Raw genomic sequence first — 17804 nt, 5'->3', positions numbered from 1 at the left:
AGGGGTGGGGGTGTTCTAATTTATTTTCTTTTTCAACTTTGCGCTTGGCTGGCTTCGGCCCCATTTACCCTCTAACACTAGACCCTGGGTGTGGGAGAGATCTCGGGATCAACCCAGCCTCCTGTCCTCTTAACACCAGACAGGAGATTAGAGAGTTGTAAACAACACGAGACAAAGTAAAAAGCTTTAAAAACTGTTTCTGCCTATAGTCTCAGCTTGTACTCATTTTTACAATCATTTCTTTCATTATTGTGTATTTTCCGGTATTTGTTTCTTAAATAATCTACTTGTTCTTTCATATAACCTGTACAAGGTTTTTAAAAGTTCCCACATCACTTGGTCTCAAAAGTAGAGATGGTGTTCTGAAAGTAGAATGAGCTTGTTTGTTCATGTCTGCTTAAGAGGTGCTGGGATATTTGCTGAAGCTTGCTCTAGGTAAGCCAAAGGTCCTTGAGGCATTTCAGCCGGCTTTTTATGCTGCACATTGAGGTCTTTGAGAACTTGGTGCCAGTGTCGCAGCTTCCCCAAGTGCTTCTGAATCTGAATCAGTGCTTCTTTCCTCTGTAGCTCATTCCTCAGTTCGGAAACGTCCTCTTTAATTACTTGCTCTGGTTTCTGGACAGATACATTACCAATACATTACAGGTAAGGTTTCCTTAACTCTCCATTTCTGTGGCCACGTTTTTAAACTCCGTCTTGGATGAGTCTTTTTTTACTCTCCTGTTGATTTTCCCCTTCCTTCGCCCACGCTGAGATCCTTGCCTAGCCGCCTAGGGATCAGCTCCCCCATGCTGTTTTAGCTCGGCGTTTGATTATCTGCACTGTCTGTATTTTAGTGAATGAGAATGGAGGTGAGTGTGATCGCGTTTCAGCCGGCGTAAACTGCACCGGTTGGAACCGGTGCAGTTTATGTCGGCAGAAAGGCCGCGTCTGAACGCACCAGAGTGTTGGACTGGATGGGCCTTTGGCCTGATCCAACATTGGCGTCTCTTATGTTCTTATGTTCTTAAAGCTGCCCCAGGGAGAGGTGTTCTCCTCCCAGGAACAGGGAGGCAGAGCTTCCCTCACCCAAGGAGGATGTCATAGGCCTGGAAAGGCCAAATACTCCACGAGAGTAGGGACCTGTTGTTGGAAATGTATCCTGTAAAAAAAAAAAATCCTCTTTACAAGTAGAGTTTAATTTTTGTTGTTTGGTTCTAACACACTCTGTCTTGAGACTGGGTCTTCATTCCTTGAGATTAGTTGTAAGCCTGGCAATGCCCACCAATAGAGGGCCAGCGTTCGGGAAGGGGAGAGGGGGTACTCTAAGCCCACCCCAGTTTGAACCCCCCTAGAACAGAGCTGTGGCAGCCGAGGAGGGTCTTGACTTCTCCAGGGTGGTTAAGGGGCAGATGAGGGAAGAGGGAGTCTGTGGAGGGCTGTCTGGTGTTCTGGATTACTCTGTTCAGGCCCGATTCAGATATAGGCAGGCCCCTAGGAAATCCTAGGCATTTAATTAGCTTTCATGTATCAGATGATTTTACTCTGGGCAAGAAGTACATTGCAACAACATTTGTGGTTTGTTACAGGTCTAGTAAACAAGTGATAGTACTAGAGAATTTTTGTTCCCACTTATTGTTTATTGCAACGTACCTCGTTGCATCTTTAACAATGACTAACTCAAAAGAAAACTATACCGTCCTTCACTGCGACAGATAACGAAATGACTGCAATTACAGGTGTCCATAAAAAGGCCTCTTATCCGAAGAGAAGCAGGTCACAAGCAAGAAGCCCTTTCTAACATGTTCCCAATAAATTCTGTTTCTCATATTTATAGGTTTTTAACATCAGCTCCTAGCAACTAGCTGTCCCCTTGATAAGGATGAACATTCTAGGCTCACTCATTATTTTATAGCTTAAAACGCCATACAAAGTTATCTATACTTGATTATCTTCTTAAAAGACATAACTAGGGTTTTTTTAAATTCTTCCTCAGTTCTCACTTACACCCAGAAATTAAATTTTGTTGGTCTTAAAGGTGCCACTGGACTCATATTTAGTTCTCACATCTGTTGTTGATGCCTTTATTATCTGTATACCTATTCACCGGTCTTACCAGATGTGTTGTTCCAATCTTACCTGTATTTATTGCTCAGTTACTTATGCATCTTGACTCTAGTTAGCCCCTCCTGGTAATGTTTGATGATTTCTGTTCCAGTGTATCTGAAGCAGTTTGCTTATGAATATAAACAGGAGCAGAGTAGAACAAAGGAAGACGCTATCGGTTCAGGCAAAACAACCAAGGAGGGTCCAAAATATCCCCCCCTTTAAATGACAACCTGATGGAACTGGCAGGGCCAGGGTGGGGCCGTGCTTCCTGACTAGGACCTAAGAGGTCCAGGTTCAACTCCTGCCTCTGTCAAGGAAATCTGCAGGCTGACCCTGAACCAGTTGCCCATTCTCGGCCTAACCCACCTCTCAGCATGGTTGCGGTTAGTTCCCTGTGTGAATTCTTCGCCGCAAAACATAGCCTAGTGTTTATATGGCTTCTCCTCAGGTAAATTCTTAGGTGTACCTTAAAGATTTGCCTTTTGAATGAAGTTCTTTCTACATTCCAAGGGTTTATGTGAACATAAGAACATAAGAGGTGCCAATGTTGGATCAGGCCAAAGGCCCATCCAGTCCCACACTCTGTATCACACAGTGGCCAGAAATACCAGTGCCATCAGGAGGTCCACCAGTGGGGCCAGGACATTAGAAGCCCTCCCACTGTTGACCCCCCCCCCCCAAGCACCAAGAAGACAGAGCATCACTTGCCTCAGAGCCCCTATCTATAACTTTTGGCTAATAGCCACTGATGGACCTCTGCTCCGTATGCTTATCTAATTCCCTTTTGAAGCCGTCCATGCTTGTAGCCACCACCACTTCCTGTGGCAGTGAATTCCATGTGTTAATCACTCTTTGGGTGAAGAAATACTTCCTTTTATCAGTTCTAACCCGACCGCGCAGCAATTTCACTGAGTGCCCACAAGTTCTTGTATTGTGAGAAAGGGAGAAAAGTACCTCTTTCTCTACCTGCTCTTTCCCATGCATAATCTTATAAACCTCAATCATGTCACCCCTCAGTCGTTGTTTCTCCAAGCTAAAGAGCCCTAAGCGCCTTAACCTTTCCTCATAGGGAAAGTGTTCCAACCCTTTTATCATTCGAGTTGCCCTTTTCTGCACTTTCCCCAAAGCTATAATATCCTTTTTAAGGTGTGGTGATTAAGGTGTGGTGATATGATTGCTCTCTTGAAGTATTTGAAGGGCTGTCCCTTAGAGGAGGGCACGGAGCTGTTCCTGTTGGCAGCAGAGGACTCAGAAGAATGGGTTTAAATTAAGGGCAGGAAGGTACCAGCTGGATACTAGGGAAAACCTTTGGACTATAAAAGTTGTGCAATAGTGTAACAGCTCCTGCTCACTGGCAGTCTGTAAGCAGCAGCTGGACAAACACTTGTCAGGGATATCCTAGGGCAGTGGTGGCGAACCTATGGCTCGGGTGCCAGAGGTGGCACTTAGAGTCCTCTCTGTGGGCACATGTGCCATCGCCCCAGCCAGGCCCAGACCACCATTAAAGTGTTGAATTCTCTGCCAAATAATTTTAAGTAAATGAAAGCATTTGGGATTGCTTTCCTTACTTTGTTTGGATCATCTTAAGTTAATGTATGAGTTGTTTTTTCTAAAGTAAAACCTCAGTATTCAGGTTAAATTGCCGTGTTGGCACTTTGCAATAAATAAGTGGGTTTTGGGTCGCAGTTTGGGCACTCGGTCTCTCAAAGGTTCGCCACCACTGCCCTAGGGTGATCCTGCATTGGGCAGGGGGTTGGACTAGATGGCCTGTATGGCCCCTTCCAACTCTGTGATTCTATGATTCTAAGACCAAATACTCCTGTAGAGACCAGTGAAGCAGCTGACGTTCATGTAGCCCTGCTGTTGGGAACGTATCCTCTGTTAAAACGTTTTCCCTCTTTACAAGTGGGGCTTAAAAGATACGAGTTTGGTTATTACTGTAATGATATGAAGATGGAAATGGTGCCTTTCCTTGCTTGGAAACTCCCTTAGACCAACAGTTCCCTGGGAAGTACCCTGGTACCCAGTTGCCACCGCTCAGGATCTCCTGAGAGCATCTAGACTGACCTGCTGAGAAGGCAGTCTTCCGGCACAGTACTAAAGCAGTAACTTATAGCCAACCTGGGAGCACCCCTGCAGTCCAGCACATGGGGAAGAGATTCAGAGAAATATCCCAGAGAACCAGATTAAACCAGGGATGGCCAAACTTGCTTAACGTAAGAGCCACATAGAAGACATGACCAAATTTTACATGTTTTTACTGAGAAATATGCACATTTGCTTTTTGTTAACATTAAATGAGACTACCAAAAATAATAACAAAAGTGGTAAAAGCAGATATTGATAATGATATTTATTTGTCCAATAATATTTGTTTGCTAATAATATTTAGCTTCCCCAGCCGCCCCGCCGGGAGCCGCACAATATGTGTGGAAGAAGATGAGATTTATACCTCGCCCTTCACTCAGAGTCTCAGAGCGGCTTACAAACTCCTTTCCCTTCCCACAACAGATACCCTGTGAGGTAGGTGGGGCTGAGAGAGCTCTTTAAAGAACTGCTCTTTCAAGGACAGCTCTTGTCAGAACTATGGCTTGCCCAAGGTCATCCAGCAGCTGCAAGTGGAGGAGTGGGGAATCAAACCCGGTTCTCCCAGATTAGAGTCCGTGCACTTAACTGCTACACCAAACTGGCTCTGTTTGCATGCAGCTCCCGAGCCACAGTTTGGCCACCCCGGATTAAACTAAGCGAAGCCATAAAAATTCCTTTATAAAAATGTTTGTTGTGAAAGAGAGGGGGAAGGGTGGTTGGATTCAAAAAGTGGAGAAAAAAGGAAAAACAAAATATAGGAGAAAGCACCCAGCAACAACAACACGGAGATATTCAAATGAAAAACAACAGTAGAATTGACTCAGCTAAACCTGTTACCTATGCTGTAGCCAGTTCCTTGAGTTTGTGCAGTTCCTTGTGTTAACAAGAGGTCGAAAGAGTTCTTAACACCTAGCCAACTCCTGTGGACACAGTTCCCACTGAAGACTGAAAATCCCAAGTATTTAGGCTAACTGGAGTTGGACATAAGCCAGCCTCTTTTCTAAGAATGACAAGCGGATTTCTCAAATTGCACGCAAATCCCCATCTCTGATGTCAGAAGCTACTTCAGTAATCGTAGCCACATACGGCAGAGTCCCACTTTGATCAAGCAGTTGGTCAAGGCTCTGAGCTTCCAAGACAAACAGATGGTCTGGTCCAAAATGGACTGTCCTTTCTCCAAAAGCGATTAAGTCTGCCAGGATGGTCCAATGAAGAATGAAAATGAATAACTCATTCTAGTGGAATCTCTTAGGGGTCCAAGATCTCAGGCACTCTTGAGCCTTAGCCAAGTTTTAGGATTTCTGTCACAATAACACACTCTGTCTTGACTGGGTCTTCATGCCTCAAACTCACTTGTAAGCCTGGCAGTGCTCAGCAATACAGGGCCTGTGGATGGAAAGGGAGAATTCGAACCCCCTAGACCAGAGCTCTGGCAGCCGAAGAGGACCTTGACTTCTCTGGGGTGATTAGGAGCAGGTGGGGGAGAAAGGAGTCTGTGGAAACAGAAGGGCTGTCTAGTGTTCTGGATGAGTCTCATCAAGCACAATTCAGATCTAGGCGGGCACTTTACACTGAGGTCGCTGAGCCAGTGTGGCACAGTAGTCAGAATGCCTGACTAGGCTCTAGGAGAACGTAAGAACATAAGAGAAGCCAATGTTGAATCAGGCCGAATACCAGGTGCCATCAAGAGGTCCACCAGTGGGGCCAGGACACTGTTTGCCCCCCCCCCCAAGCACCAAGAATACAGAGCAAAGAGAGCAAGAAACCTCAGAGATTCACTTGTTAGAAGCAGGCTCCCGGGAGCGAAGGACAACAGCTGCAGGATGAGTGGGAGTGAGATTCCTAAAGGTTTTTTTTCTTCTTGTGGGAACTGTTCAATGTCTTACTGTGCTGAGTCTAAAAAGTCATTTCAAAATACTGCTAAAACAAAAACTTTTATGATCAATACGTTTTGTAACTGTCAAAGGAAAGGAGTGATTTACTGTATTCAATGTCCATGTGCCAAATTGTACTTAGGTCAAACATCAAGACCCGTAAAGGTCAGAATAGGTGAACATCGCAGTTGCGTTAGATTGCAGAAGCGCTCTGCACCATTAGTGAGCCATTATCTGGAGAAGGGTCACACGGACAAACAGCTAAAATTTTGGATTGCTGAGACTGTACAGACTACCAACCCGAACATGTGCAGAGTGCTCCTGAGAAGAGAGTTGTTTTGGATTCATCAATTGCAGACGTGGGCTCCTTTTGGATTGAATGAAGATGTGGACTGGACTTGCTGCTTATGAACATCTGTATCTGGCTTTCTGTAAAAAAATTTTTTTTTACTGACCTGTTCCCCCCCCCAGATGTTCCTGGTCTTTCTCTCCTCTGCACCCCCTCCCATCTTGTATCTCACCTGACTGGCATGGTGCAAGGTTAACTGGTGATTGCATCACCTCAGAATAACTATATATGGTAGCCAATTCAGCAGCCTATGACAGAATCTTACCTTGATGGAGTGACACACATTCAGACTTATGAAATCTCAATTACCAGGTTTGTTGGCCAATTTAATTTTTCATAGCTATTAGGCTACTTTTAATATACAATTGGAACTATTAATATAATAATTTCACTATTTCATTTCATGGTTTTTATTTAGAATAATTGGAATGGATATGGCTATACCTATGGCCCATCATTAATACCAGTAACACAATTACAAACATACAAGGTAATTCTAGTTTGAAAAAATCATTTGTTGAAATTAATAAGGATTTGGTATACATTTGAAATAATAATTTGAGTTTCTTTTTCCTTCCCCCCCTCTATTTTTATAATTTCAGGATACAACATCTGGTCTTTATATAAGTGTACTAAAGATCTTGTATACATATGTTTGAATGTGTGTCTATACTATGTTGTAATAGTGATCACTGAGGAAGGCCCTGTGAGGCCAAAACACGTTTGGTCTTCAGTTGGAAAGTGTTGACCCATCATGTGTATTAATATTTGATATGCTTTTATTAGTCTGATACTTGAAAAAAAATTAACCCGAATATATTTTAATATGTGTACACCCTAATAACTTTTGTACTTTTATAATATACACGGTCAGCTTAACCCTTCAAATCTCATCTCTGCCAATGAAATCTGCAGGCTGACCCTGGGCTAGTCACCCATTCTCAGCCTAACCTACTTCTCAGCATGGCTGCTGTCATGACCTGTGTAGGCCTGGGAGAAAGGCCTAGAGGCCTGTGTGGGAGTGGAGAGCAGACAGCCTACAACCCCCACAATGCTTAGCAATGGTTGTAGCCAATCAGTGTACAGAGATTGTGTGAGGGAATGGAACTTAAGCTTTCTGAACTGTGAAACTCTGTTCTTTCTCTTCTGCGGTCTTGTCTCTCACAGAGCTAAACTGAGGGGACAGTCTGGTCTGAGGAAAAGATCCCTCACTTGGGACAGAGTGAGTACAGGCAGGATGCCTGGTATAAGAGGGCTGTGAAGTGAAATAGGTAGTCACGTTAGATTAGTTTATTTTGCCTTTTTTGTCTGGTTTTCCTTGCCCCAGTACAGTGTTAATAAACCATTTGTTTAAGTGTTCTCTGCCTGGTCATCATGCCTATGTTCTTAAAAAGGGGCATTTTGGATGGGCTTGGGAGGGTACTCCGGGCCTTCTCAAGGGACCCGAAGTCCAGAGTGGTGGCAGCTGAAGGTGGCGCCCCCCTGGGGTCATGACAGCTGCACTTTGGATAAAATGGAGGTGAGGAGCACAACGTTAGGTGCTTTGGGTCCCCACCAGGAAAAAGGCAGGGTACGGCGTTTGTTATGAATAAAATTTTAGATGCAGTTTAGCATAAAGGATTATTACTCTTGCCATTACTTCATCCAGTGTAACTGCCACTGTTTTGGCAGGAGGCAGAACTACTCATGCTGTCATCAACTATCATTAAATATGGTGAGCAGAGCAAGAGGGGCAGAGAATTTAGTCCAACCAATACCAATTCAACAACTGTATAATACCAGCCAGAAGTAGCACAAAAACTACAGCTGATGATGCCTGGTAATCAGCTTGAGGCTAGCTTGAGGCTAAAGATCTACCAATACTCAAACAAATGGGTAGCTGTGTTAGTCTGTCTGTAGCAGTAGAAAAGAGCAAGAGTCCAGTAGCACCTCAGAGACTGACAAAATTTGTGTCAGGATATGAGCTTTCGTGAGTCACTGCTCCCTTTTTCAGATATGGATTCTCCTGTATGGATTCGTCATATCTGAGGAAGTGAAATGTAACTGAAGAAAGTTCATACCTTGTCACAAATTTTCATAATCTTTAAGGTGCTACTAGATTCTTGCTCTTTTCTACTGCTATGGTTTCTCTTCTGCGTGAATTCTTTAATGCAAAACAGGGCTTAACATTTATATGATTTCTCACCTGGGTCAATTCTGAGGATACCTTAAGATATGCCTTTTGAGAGAAGCTCTTTCAACATTCCAAGTTTTGATGTAGCTCCCCTCCTCCCCGTGGATTCCCTGATGAGCAGTTAGGCTATGACTCCGAGCAAAGCTCTTTCCACACTCCAAGCATTTATATGGTTTCTCCCCTGTGTGGATTCGTTGATGAGCAGTTAGGCTGCCACTCTGAGGAAAGCTCTTTCCACAGTCTAAGCATTTATATGGTTTCTCCCCTGTGTGGATTCTTCGATGGTTAATAAGCTGCGAACTCTGAACAAAGCACTTTCCACAGTCCAAGCATTTATATGGTTTCTCCCCGGTGTGGATTCGTCGATGTAGAGTAAGATGTGAACCCCGAGTAAAGCTCTTTCCACACTCCAAGCATTTATATGGTTTCTCCCCTGTGTGGATTCGTCGATGTAGAATAATGTGTGAATTCTGAGCAAAGCTCTTTCCACACTCCAAGCATTTATATGGTTTCTCTCCTGTGTGGATTCGTCGATGGTGAGTAAGTTGTGAACTTCGAGCAAAGCTCTTTCCACACTCAAAGCATTTATATGGTTTCTCTCCTGTGTGGATTCGTCGATGGTGAGTAAGTTGTGAACTCTGAGCGAAGCTCTTTCCACACTCCAAGCATTTATGTCGTTTCTCCCCTGTGTGGATTCGTTGATGGTTAGTAAGCTTTGCAGTCTGAGCAAAGCTCTTTCCACACACCAAGCATTTATATGGTTTCTCTCCTGTGTGAATTCGTCGATGATTAGTAAGCTGTGAACACTGAACAAAGCTCTTTCCACACTCCAAGCATTTATATGGTTTCTCTCCTGTGTGAATTCGTCGATGATTAGTAAGCTGTGAACACTGAACAAAGCTCTTTCCACACTCCAAGCATTTATATGGTTTCTCCCCTGTGTGGATTCGTTGATGTATAGTAAGGTATGAATTCCAAGCAAAGTTCTTTCCACACTCCAAGCACTTATATGGTTTCTTCCCAATGTGGATATGTTGATGGTTAGTAAGCTGTGAACTCAAGGATTTATATGGTTTCTCCCCAGTGTGGACTTGTTGATGAGCTGCAAGGATGCAGTTCTGAGCAGAGCTCCTTCCACGCTCCAACCATTTATGAAGTTTCCCTCCAGTGTTCATTCTTTGTTGTCTATCGAACACCCAGGATTCAGCACTCTGAGGAGAGGATTCATTCTCTGTCTTCCATTTTGTTCCACTGATGCTTTTCTGCTGGTTTTTCTCAAGTACAAGGTGTTGCAGGTCTCCATTGGACTTATTCTGGGGACCATCAGCCTCTAGAACAAAGATAAAAGAATGGTAAGTCCTTCAGGCAAAAACAGAGTCAAGTAAAGAAGGCCATTAACACCTCTTGACAATGACACTTAACAGGGGAAAATCCTGCCCTGTATCAATCAGCTGCAGATTCTTCCTTGGAGGGTAGTTCCATTAGAGACAAGGGAGACCAGAGAAACTTCCTTGTTTAGAGGCAGTACCTCTCTGAGGAGTGATGCTTTGATCTGCTCCTCTTCCCGTGAACCTTTCAGGGACTCTAGGGGGCCACTGTGGGAAACAGGAAGCTGGACTAGATGGCGCCTCCCAAATGGCTTCCTGTATTCAAGGACAAAACTGAACTGCATTCACTGGACAGTGAGTTAGGAGCAGAGCTTTACACCCTATCCACTGAGACCCAATCTGAGCAACAAACTTGTAAAGCTCATTGTACTTTCCACCCACAGGTATATTTGGCCTCCAAGCCCTGGGTCCTATGGCCCTGACCGCAGAGCTGAGGCAGGTGGCGACTAGAGACTGTGCGATTTCTGTGGTGGCCCCTCAACTAGGGAATGTCCCCCCATTTGAAGCTCACCTGGAGTTCACCTGCCTATCTTTCTAGAGCCAGGCCAAAACATTTATTTCCAAGTGGGCTTTGTCAGAACTTTATCGTTTTAGGCGTTTTATCGTTTTCTAACTTGAGGACTGTTTTGGGAGATCTCTCAAGCAACTCAGTGGATGTTTTATTTTCTTCTTGTGCCCCTGGCTTTTAAAATTGAACATTTAGGCAGTATTTAGGATTTGCTGGTATTTTTATTTTTGAGCCAACTTCAGCAGGTCTGTGGAGAGGCTGCGTATCAATCAAAATTTATTAAAGTCGAGTATTGTAGAAACATCCCCGGCTCCACCACCATAGGTAAAAACAAGCCAGCACGTTGTTCCCTTTTTTAATCCTCTCTTTCACACTTAAGAAAGATTACAAGGGAGTCGTTACCGGCTAAATATCAGGAGAGACTTCCTAACTGTAAGAGTGGTTGAGCAGTGGAACAGTCTGCCTCGGGAGGTGGTGGATACTCCTTCGCTGGACGTTTTCAAGCGGAGGCTGGACGACCATCTTTCGGGTATGTTGTAGGTATGTAGGGCTGTCTTTCGGCTATGCTCCTGCAGAGGGCAGGGGGTTGGACTAGATGACCTCCAAAGTCCCTTCCAACTCTAACATTCTATGATTCTATTTCCTGGCCATTCTTGTGCTGTTGCCTCTAGAGAAATCCCCCCCCCCATTCTCCAGCTGGGGAAATTTAGCCCAAGAGGAGTCCTACGCAGGGCTCTTTTTGTAGCAGGAACTCATTTGCATATTAAGCGACACACCCCTAATGTAGCCAATCCTCCAAGAGCTTACAGTAGCTCCTGTAAGAAGAGCTCTGTAAGCTCTTGGAGGATTGGCTACATTAGGGGTGTGTGGCCTAATATGCAAAGGAGTTCCTGCTACAAAAAGAGCCCTGTAAGACTACCCACATGCACCAGAGAAAGTTTCCCACCAAACAATGAAGCAGAAACCTGCTGATCTCTTTCTTTCTTCTGGGTCCTGGAGAAGTGGATCTCCCGCTTCTTCCACTGTGGATATGGATTCAGGTTTGGGAACCAGAAGTCCTCCTTTGGGGGAAAGAAGCAGACTGGTGAGTTCAAGATGTTCCAATTCTCTAAGAAATATTCAGATTTTAAAAACAGGCCGAGACCCAGCCACCAATAATGGAAAAAGAGAAATCAGAGTTTTTAAACTCCTAAAAGATGCATCCAATGGGAGGGGAGGGGGCTACTGTAAAGATCCCAAAGGATCCCTCTGCTGATCCTGCTGGTAGCCCAAAGAAGAGAAGAAGGGAACAGGGAAGTCCAGCACAGGGAAGGGAAGCCCTAGCATACATGGAGCAACCGGAATGCGGTATCTTCGCCCCCTCCCAAGCCGAGCAGGATCCGACGTCCCACTATGACACCATCTAGGGTGGCTGTGACAAAGGGCCACTGTCTGAGGGCTCCTTTCCCTTTGAAGAGACCCTTCCCAGATGGAAAAGGGTGGCGATGGATCCCCAAAAACTCATAATCAGTGTGCAGAAGTACAAATCTGCTTTCTGAATTGAGAACATTTTTTAACACTACTCAACCCGTAAAGACCTCAAAACTGCATGCATTCTCTTCCCTTTCCCTCCAGCCCAGAATGGGAAGGCAGTACCTGCACCTCTGATTCCAAGGGCCGCATGGCAGGCAGAAACTCAACAGGCAAAGCTCCTCAGAGCCAGTTTTGTGTAGTGGTTAGGAGCACAGACTCTAGTCTGGAAGAACTGGATTTGATTCTGCACTCCTCTACATGCAGCTGCTGATGGGACCGTGGGTCAGTCACAAGTTCTCTCAGAGCTGTTCTCTCATGAGCAGTCCTCGAAAGAGCTCTCTCAGCCTCACCTACCTCACAGGCAATGCTCCCTCTAAGCTGTGGAGTCTTGTGAGCAAAAATTGTACTCTGTGAGCTACTGGCATTAAAGTTGTGAGCGAGAGATTTGGCTACTGCATAAATCAGTTTACTCTGGAGCCATCCCTTCCTGAGCTGAGACAAAACATGTGTGAGCTGGAGACTAAAAAACTATGAGCTAGCTCACACTAACTTAGCTTAGAGGGAACACTGCTCACAGGGTGTCTATTGTGGGGAGGGGAAGGAGATTGTAAGCTGCTCTGAGACTCCTTCGGGGAGTGAAGGGTGGGGTATAAATCCAACCTCCTCTTCTTCATGACATACAGCAAAACTTCATCCACTCAACTCCTGTTTTTTCCTGGTTTGTCCTACAGGGCTGCCCTGCATTTTACTGAATCTTTGAGCCACACCTACTTACACTGGTGTAAGCAGAATGAAGACCGCAGAAGGCCCCAATTCATCTCTTCTGCCCTCTCTGCCCCACCCTTACCCTCCTGAAGTACCATGGAAGGCTCTGATGTCCTCAGGGCTAGGAAATGTCTTTCTGAACTTTTGAAAGTGCACATTGAAGGCTCTACAATAAATGCAAAAATTATTACTGTTATTACTTAAAACGCTCATTTCCACGGCTCTTCTGAACGGCCCAAGAGGAGGCCCCATTGACATCCCATAAAGTGCTATGGAGGCCAGTCCCCCTCCTGCCCTGCTTTCATTGGATTTCCACCTGGACTGAAGGTTTTGTTCCCCCTGAAAACCAATGAGCCCACTCAGTCCTCAATAGGCAATCACGGGGGTGGGCCTTCCTCCTCTGCCGTGTTCCTTTACTTTTACAAACCAATATTTTAGCTTATTTTTATTTATTTATTTATTAAGATTTATACCCCGCCCTCCCCGCAGAGCGGGCTCAGGTCAGCTTACAAGGGGCAAAGCCCATATAAAACAGATAAAAGCAATAAAAACATTAATAACAACTAATAACAATTGTACTCATTTAACAAGATGGTCTCCGGATACATGCCAGATGGTAAATAGACAAGTTCTCCAAGGATGATGTTATCCTATAGCTCAACCAGATAAATCCAGTGGTATCGGTCACGCAGAAGTTGTGGCAGATCTTCCCGGGCCATCCTTAGCCCCGATGTTGTCCACCTCATTGGTGGCGGTGGTAGTGGTGGCCCCTATGTGAAAGCCTGGCGGAAGAGCTCCGTCTTACAGGCCCTATGGAACTGCATAAGGTCCCGCAGGGCCCTGATCTCCTCCGGGAGCTCGTTCCACCAGGTAGGGGCCACCACTGAAAAGGATCTGGTCCTAGTCGTGGCGAGCCTGATCTCCTCCGGAAGCTCATTCCACCAGGTAGGGGCCACCACTGAAAAGGATCTGGTCCTAGTCGTGGTGAGCCTTGCCTCCCGGGGGCCTGGAACCACCAGGCGATGTTGTGCCCCGGACCGAAGTGCTCTTGGGGGTATATATGGGGAATGGCGGTTCCTCAGGTAAGTCGGACCCTGGGTTACACACTAATACTAACAGAATTCGCTAAGTATTAACAGCACTCTTGCCTGCGTGGGCATCCACTTCACTCTCCCGCTGACAGTCTCCATTGAAAGACCCCTATCTGGGGCCTTATTGGTGGCGGTGGAGACTGTTGTCACGTCGCAGCCCACTTAGGGCAACAGTGTCAGGTTTCCAAACAGGAGACATTCCGAGATGCTCGGCCATTGCCTGCTTTTGTGTGCTGACCCTGGATTTTCTTGGTGGTCTCTGTCAAGAGAGAAGTCATCTGGGAGGTATTTCACAGCTACTTCCCCCTGCTCTCTGATTCTTTACAGGGGTCAGCCCCCCACCCCCACCAGAGGTTATCAAGGCCACCCACTTAGGCCTGTTAATTACCTCACACCATTTAGCTATGAATCTGGTATGGGAGGGAGAACTCACTCTCAGCCTGGAATGTTCCATGAATACTGCCCAATCATTACGTCAGGAAGTCAGGAGGTTATGGTCGGCATGTGTCGATGAGTGTGGTTAGAGAGAGAAAACCATTCTTCCCTTTTTACCCTTTCCTTCCTGTTCCTCCTTGCAGCCAAGAAAATATTTGTATAATGTTCTGGAACTCTTTGTTTTACGAACCAACTGCGCTGAGCTTGGACTCCAGTTTTGTTATTTTGCGCATTTCACTCTCACTGAACTATATTCTTTCTTTTTATACTTTAAAAATAAATTCGTCAATAAAGCCTTCCTTTGCTTTATGGTGAGTGTTACTCAGGGAGTGAGTGAGGCCAAACCCAGGTCAAGCTTGGTGATGTTACTGCACCAAGGCAGGTACAGGCCTGACAGTTTCCCACCCAAATACGAAGCAGGACGCACCCTGCTTAGCTTCCGATGAGATCGGGCTAGCTTGGGCCATTCAGGTCAGGACTGGGGTCCTTCTTAGAATGATTTCTGGCTTCAGCATCCGTGAATCAAGAGAAAGGAGAGCCATACCCAGAGAGGTGACATTCCGACAATTCTCCCCCATGACTTCTTTGTGAAGCCTCCTTTGGTCCGGATCCAGCAGAGCCCACTCCTCCGCAGTGAAATGAACAGACACCTCCTCCAAGGTCACCAGGCCCTGAAAAGAGGGGGGGGGGAACATAGTCTTCACAGAGAATGTAAGAATTCTTCCGTCTCTCAGGGCAATCTTAAAAAAAACACTATAATATTGATGTTCAGGACTCAACCCTCTGTCAGATGCTTTGATTTTCTACCCAGTGAGCAGCACAGATAGCAGCCAGGGGAAAGAGGCAGAGAGAGAGTCTCCCTTGGCCTAGGGAGGGTGGGGGAAGCACCCAGGGGCGTGATCCGTAGTTCCCCACTTACCCCCTCAGGCTGCACAGAAGCGGCTTTCTCTTTCCCCGAAAGAGATGGCAAAGAATGTGTCCTTGGTTTTACAGCACCACCTGGAAGGATAAAAAGGTAACTGTGTGGCATTCTGTACTCTGACTACTTTCCATGTACTTTGCCTTTCAGTTCCACTGGGGAAAATATGACTCTCCCTGTCTTGGCTCATGGTACCAGCTATCCTTGCATCCTTATTTTGGATCACTGTTTGCTTCCACAGCATTAACAAATCCAGCCTTGAGATGGTTATCATACACAAAAACTGTGGTCTGTTTCTCCAGAATTCACAGAACTAAGGAGGAAGAACTCTGTGATGCAAGGAACAGGCAACTGAAAACGAAGGACAGAAATGCAGCTACCAAATCCTAGAATCTCTTTGCAAGCAAGCAAGCAAAGAAGACCAGGATATGAGGGGAAATGCAGCCTTCCTCTAGGTGAAGGCCCAGCAGTTATCCTTTTGACACCCTAACTAGGTGACACAGTGCGAAATACCACGGACACATCATCTTTATTAGAGCTGCATGCCTTCTACTGGATTTTCCCCCTGGTCTACAGTCCTAGCCCAAACACATGATTTTGTCTTACTGGTCATCTTTGCTGTTAAATTTAAATATCCTATCTTGAAAGGCGCTGACTACCTGACGTTATCTTATCTCCTAATTTGTGTACTGATTGACTGAAACGTCTTTAGGTCATCTGTATATTCTGCTTCGAGTCCCAGTTAGAAAGGCAAGTATAAATGAAAATATTATTAGTATTGTTGATAATAAATATATAATGATTTTATTGGTAATGATAACAACAGAATATCATATTCATAGAGAATGACAATCCCAGTGATGTTACACTGCCAAAAACTGATATTTAGGGGATAATCCAAGACCATTTTTGACAAAATTTTCCCTAATCTGGCACTGAATACCTATTCAGATAAAACACATTTTTGAAAGCACCCAACTGCTGCCTTCCACCAGCATCCTTTCAAGGTTTGTCAACTTCGGATACTTCTTGCCCTGTTGAATTTCTGAACTGAGAAGTAGAAGTGGAGCGTTTTCCCCACAAAGAGCCACAAGGCCATAAAAGCAGGGGCCCCCCTTACATTCAAGTAGCAGGAGGAACAATACCCCTCTACGTCTTACCTGGAAGAGAGGGTCGGTGATAACATTCCTGTTCAATCTTCTCATGCACCTGAAACAGAGGTGGGGATCCCAGAAAGGGAAGACCAATGAGAAAAGGAACAGGAAACAGGCTAGGGTGGGTTTCAAAAAGTTGGGGCAATCCATGTCAACTCCGATGGTATCCTCGATCATATCCTGTGCCCCCCCTCCACCCTACTAAGATGAAAACTTCTCACCTGCTGGTTCTGATTTTTGCTCTCAGCCCGGCTGAGGAGGAAGCCTTCTGCCAGGGCCACCGCCTGGGAACTGGTCTCCGGCCCGCACTCCCTCACCCAGCTCTCCATCTCCGGGGGCAGGACGGCCAGGAACTGCTCCAGGATCACCAGGTCCAGCATCTCCCTCTTGCTGCGCCTCTCCGGCTTCAGCCACTGGCGGCAAAGACGGTGGAGTCGGCTGCAGACCTCCCGCGGCCCCTCTGCCTCCTGGTAGCCGAACTGCCTGAACAGCTGGCGATGCACATCTGGAGGGAAGCCGCTGTCCCCCAGGCTCTTCTGCACTGTTTCGCCCCACAGCTCCCTTCTGCTCCCAGGCTCACCGGCACCGAGGCCTTTTCCTGATTCAGGTGCAGCTGAGTCCGGCTCTCCCCTCATCCTCCCTTCCTCTTCAAGCAGCCTTCACCTCCGCCACTGGATGGTCTTTCCTCCTCTGCCAGATCCCTCCCGGGGAGCCAAAGGCCAGAGCTCTGACCTCCTGCAAAGCCGAGACTGAATTTAGGATTGAGATTTTTGCGTGCATGTGTGTGCGTGTCTATCAACCCAATAGCTAGACACTTTTTGTGCAGGGGGGGCAACGAGGGGGCACACTGGCTAATTTGATTAATTTAACTGATTTGAAATGTCATAGGGTCGCCATGAGTTTTAAGGAATCTTCCATGAAAGAAATACAGGGCGAGAGAGGGGATGGCAGGGGCGAGGGGCGCCTACCTGCAGCTGGCTGGAGCAGCTGTACTGGACGAGTGCCATGAAGGTGGTGAGATGGAGCTCGGTGTCGGTCTACAGCTTGTGGAGGGAGGGAGGTGCCGCAGCCGACGGCGCAGGGAGAAAAGGGGCAGGCCAGCAATCTGTCCAGGGGAGCCAGCCCCCGCCTGGAGCCACAATGCCTGCTGGCCTCGCCCGGAGGGGCACTTGCAGGCCAGGCCACCCATCTGGAGTGGCCAGGCACTGCAAACCTGAGGCCCATACAGGGACCTTCAACGGCAATGCCAGCGACTGGGGCAAGAAGGTTCCGGCCTGGATAAGCATCCCAGGGAGGACAGGTCTTGTCAGTGTCCCAGTCCTGCCTGCTCGACCCGCTGCATCCACCTCTTGGCCAGACTTGGGGGCATTGTAAATTTGGGAGGGGGCATTGCAAGAAGAAGGAGGAGGAGGAGGCGGAAGAGGAGGAGGAAGAGGAGGAAGAAGAGGAAGCAGGCGAAG

The 17804-nt window shown here is 46.4% G+C and overlaps 1 protein-coding gene and 1 pseudogene across 1 annotated transcript in view; one reads left to right on the top strand and one right to left on the bottom strand.

Annotated features, from left to right (window-relative positions):
• The window catches only part of LOC107115507, a 259349-nt pseudogene that overhangs the window by 103532 nt on the left and 138013 nt on the right, over nt 1-17804 (top strand).
• The window catches only part of LOC107115506 (zinc finger protein 420-like), a 157667-nt gene that overhangs the window by 43679 nt on the left and 96184 nt on the right, over nt 1-17804 (bottom strand). Inside the window, exons 10-11 of the mRNA XM_015417226.1 lie at nt 12641-12648; nt 8706-9628 (exon numbers count right to left, since the gene is read on the bottom strand). Coding sequence (XP_015272712.1) covers nt 8706-9628; nt 12641-12648 — 931 coding nt within the window. The remainder of the gene's footprint in view (nt 1-8705; nt 9629-12640; nt 12649-17804) is intronic.

This window comes from Gekko japonicus, unplaced genomic scaffold (genome assembly GCF_001447785.1).
Source record: "Gekko japonicus isolate JY-2015 unplaced genomic scaffold, Gekko_japonicus_V1.1 scaffold1562, whole genome shotgun sequence".
Classification (NCBI taxonomy): domain Eukaryota; kingdom Metazoa; phylum Chordata; class Lepidosauria; order Squamata; family Gekkonidae; genus Gekko; species Gekko japonicus.
The sequence above is the reverse complement of the archived record's forward strand: the minus strand, read 5'-3'. Positions and strand labels throughout refer to the sequence as shown.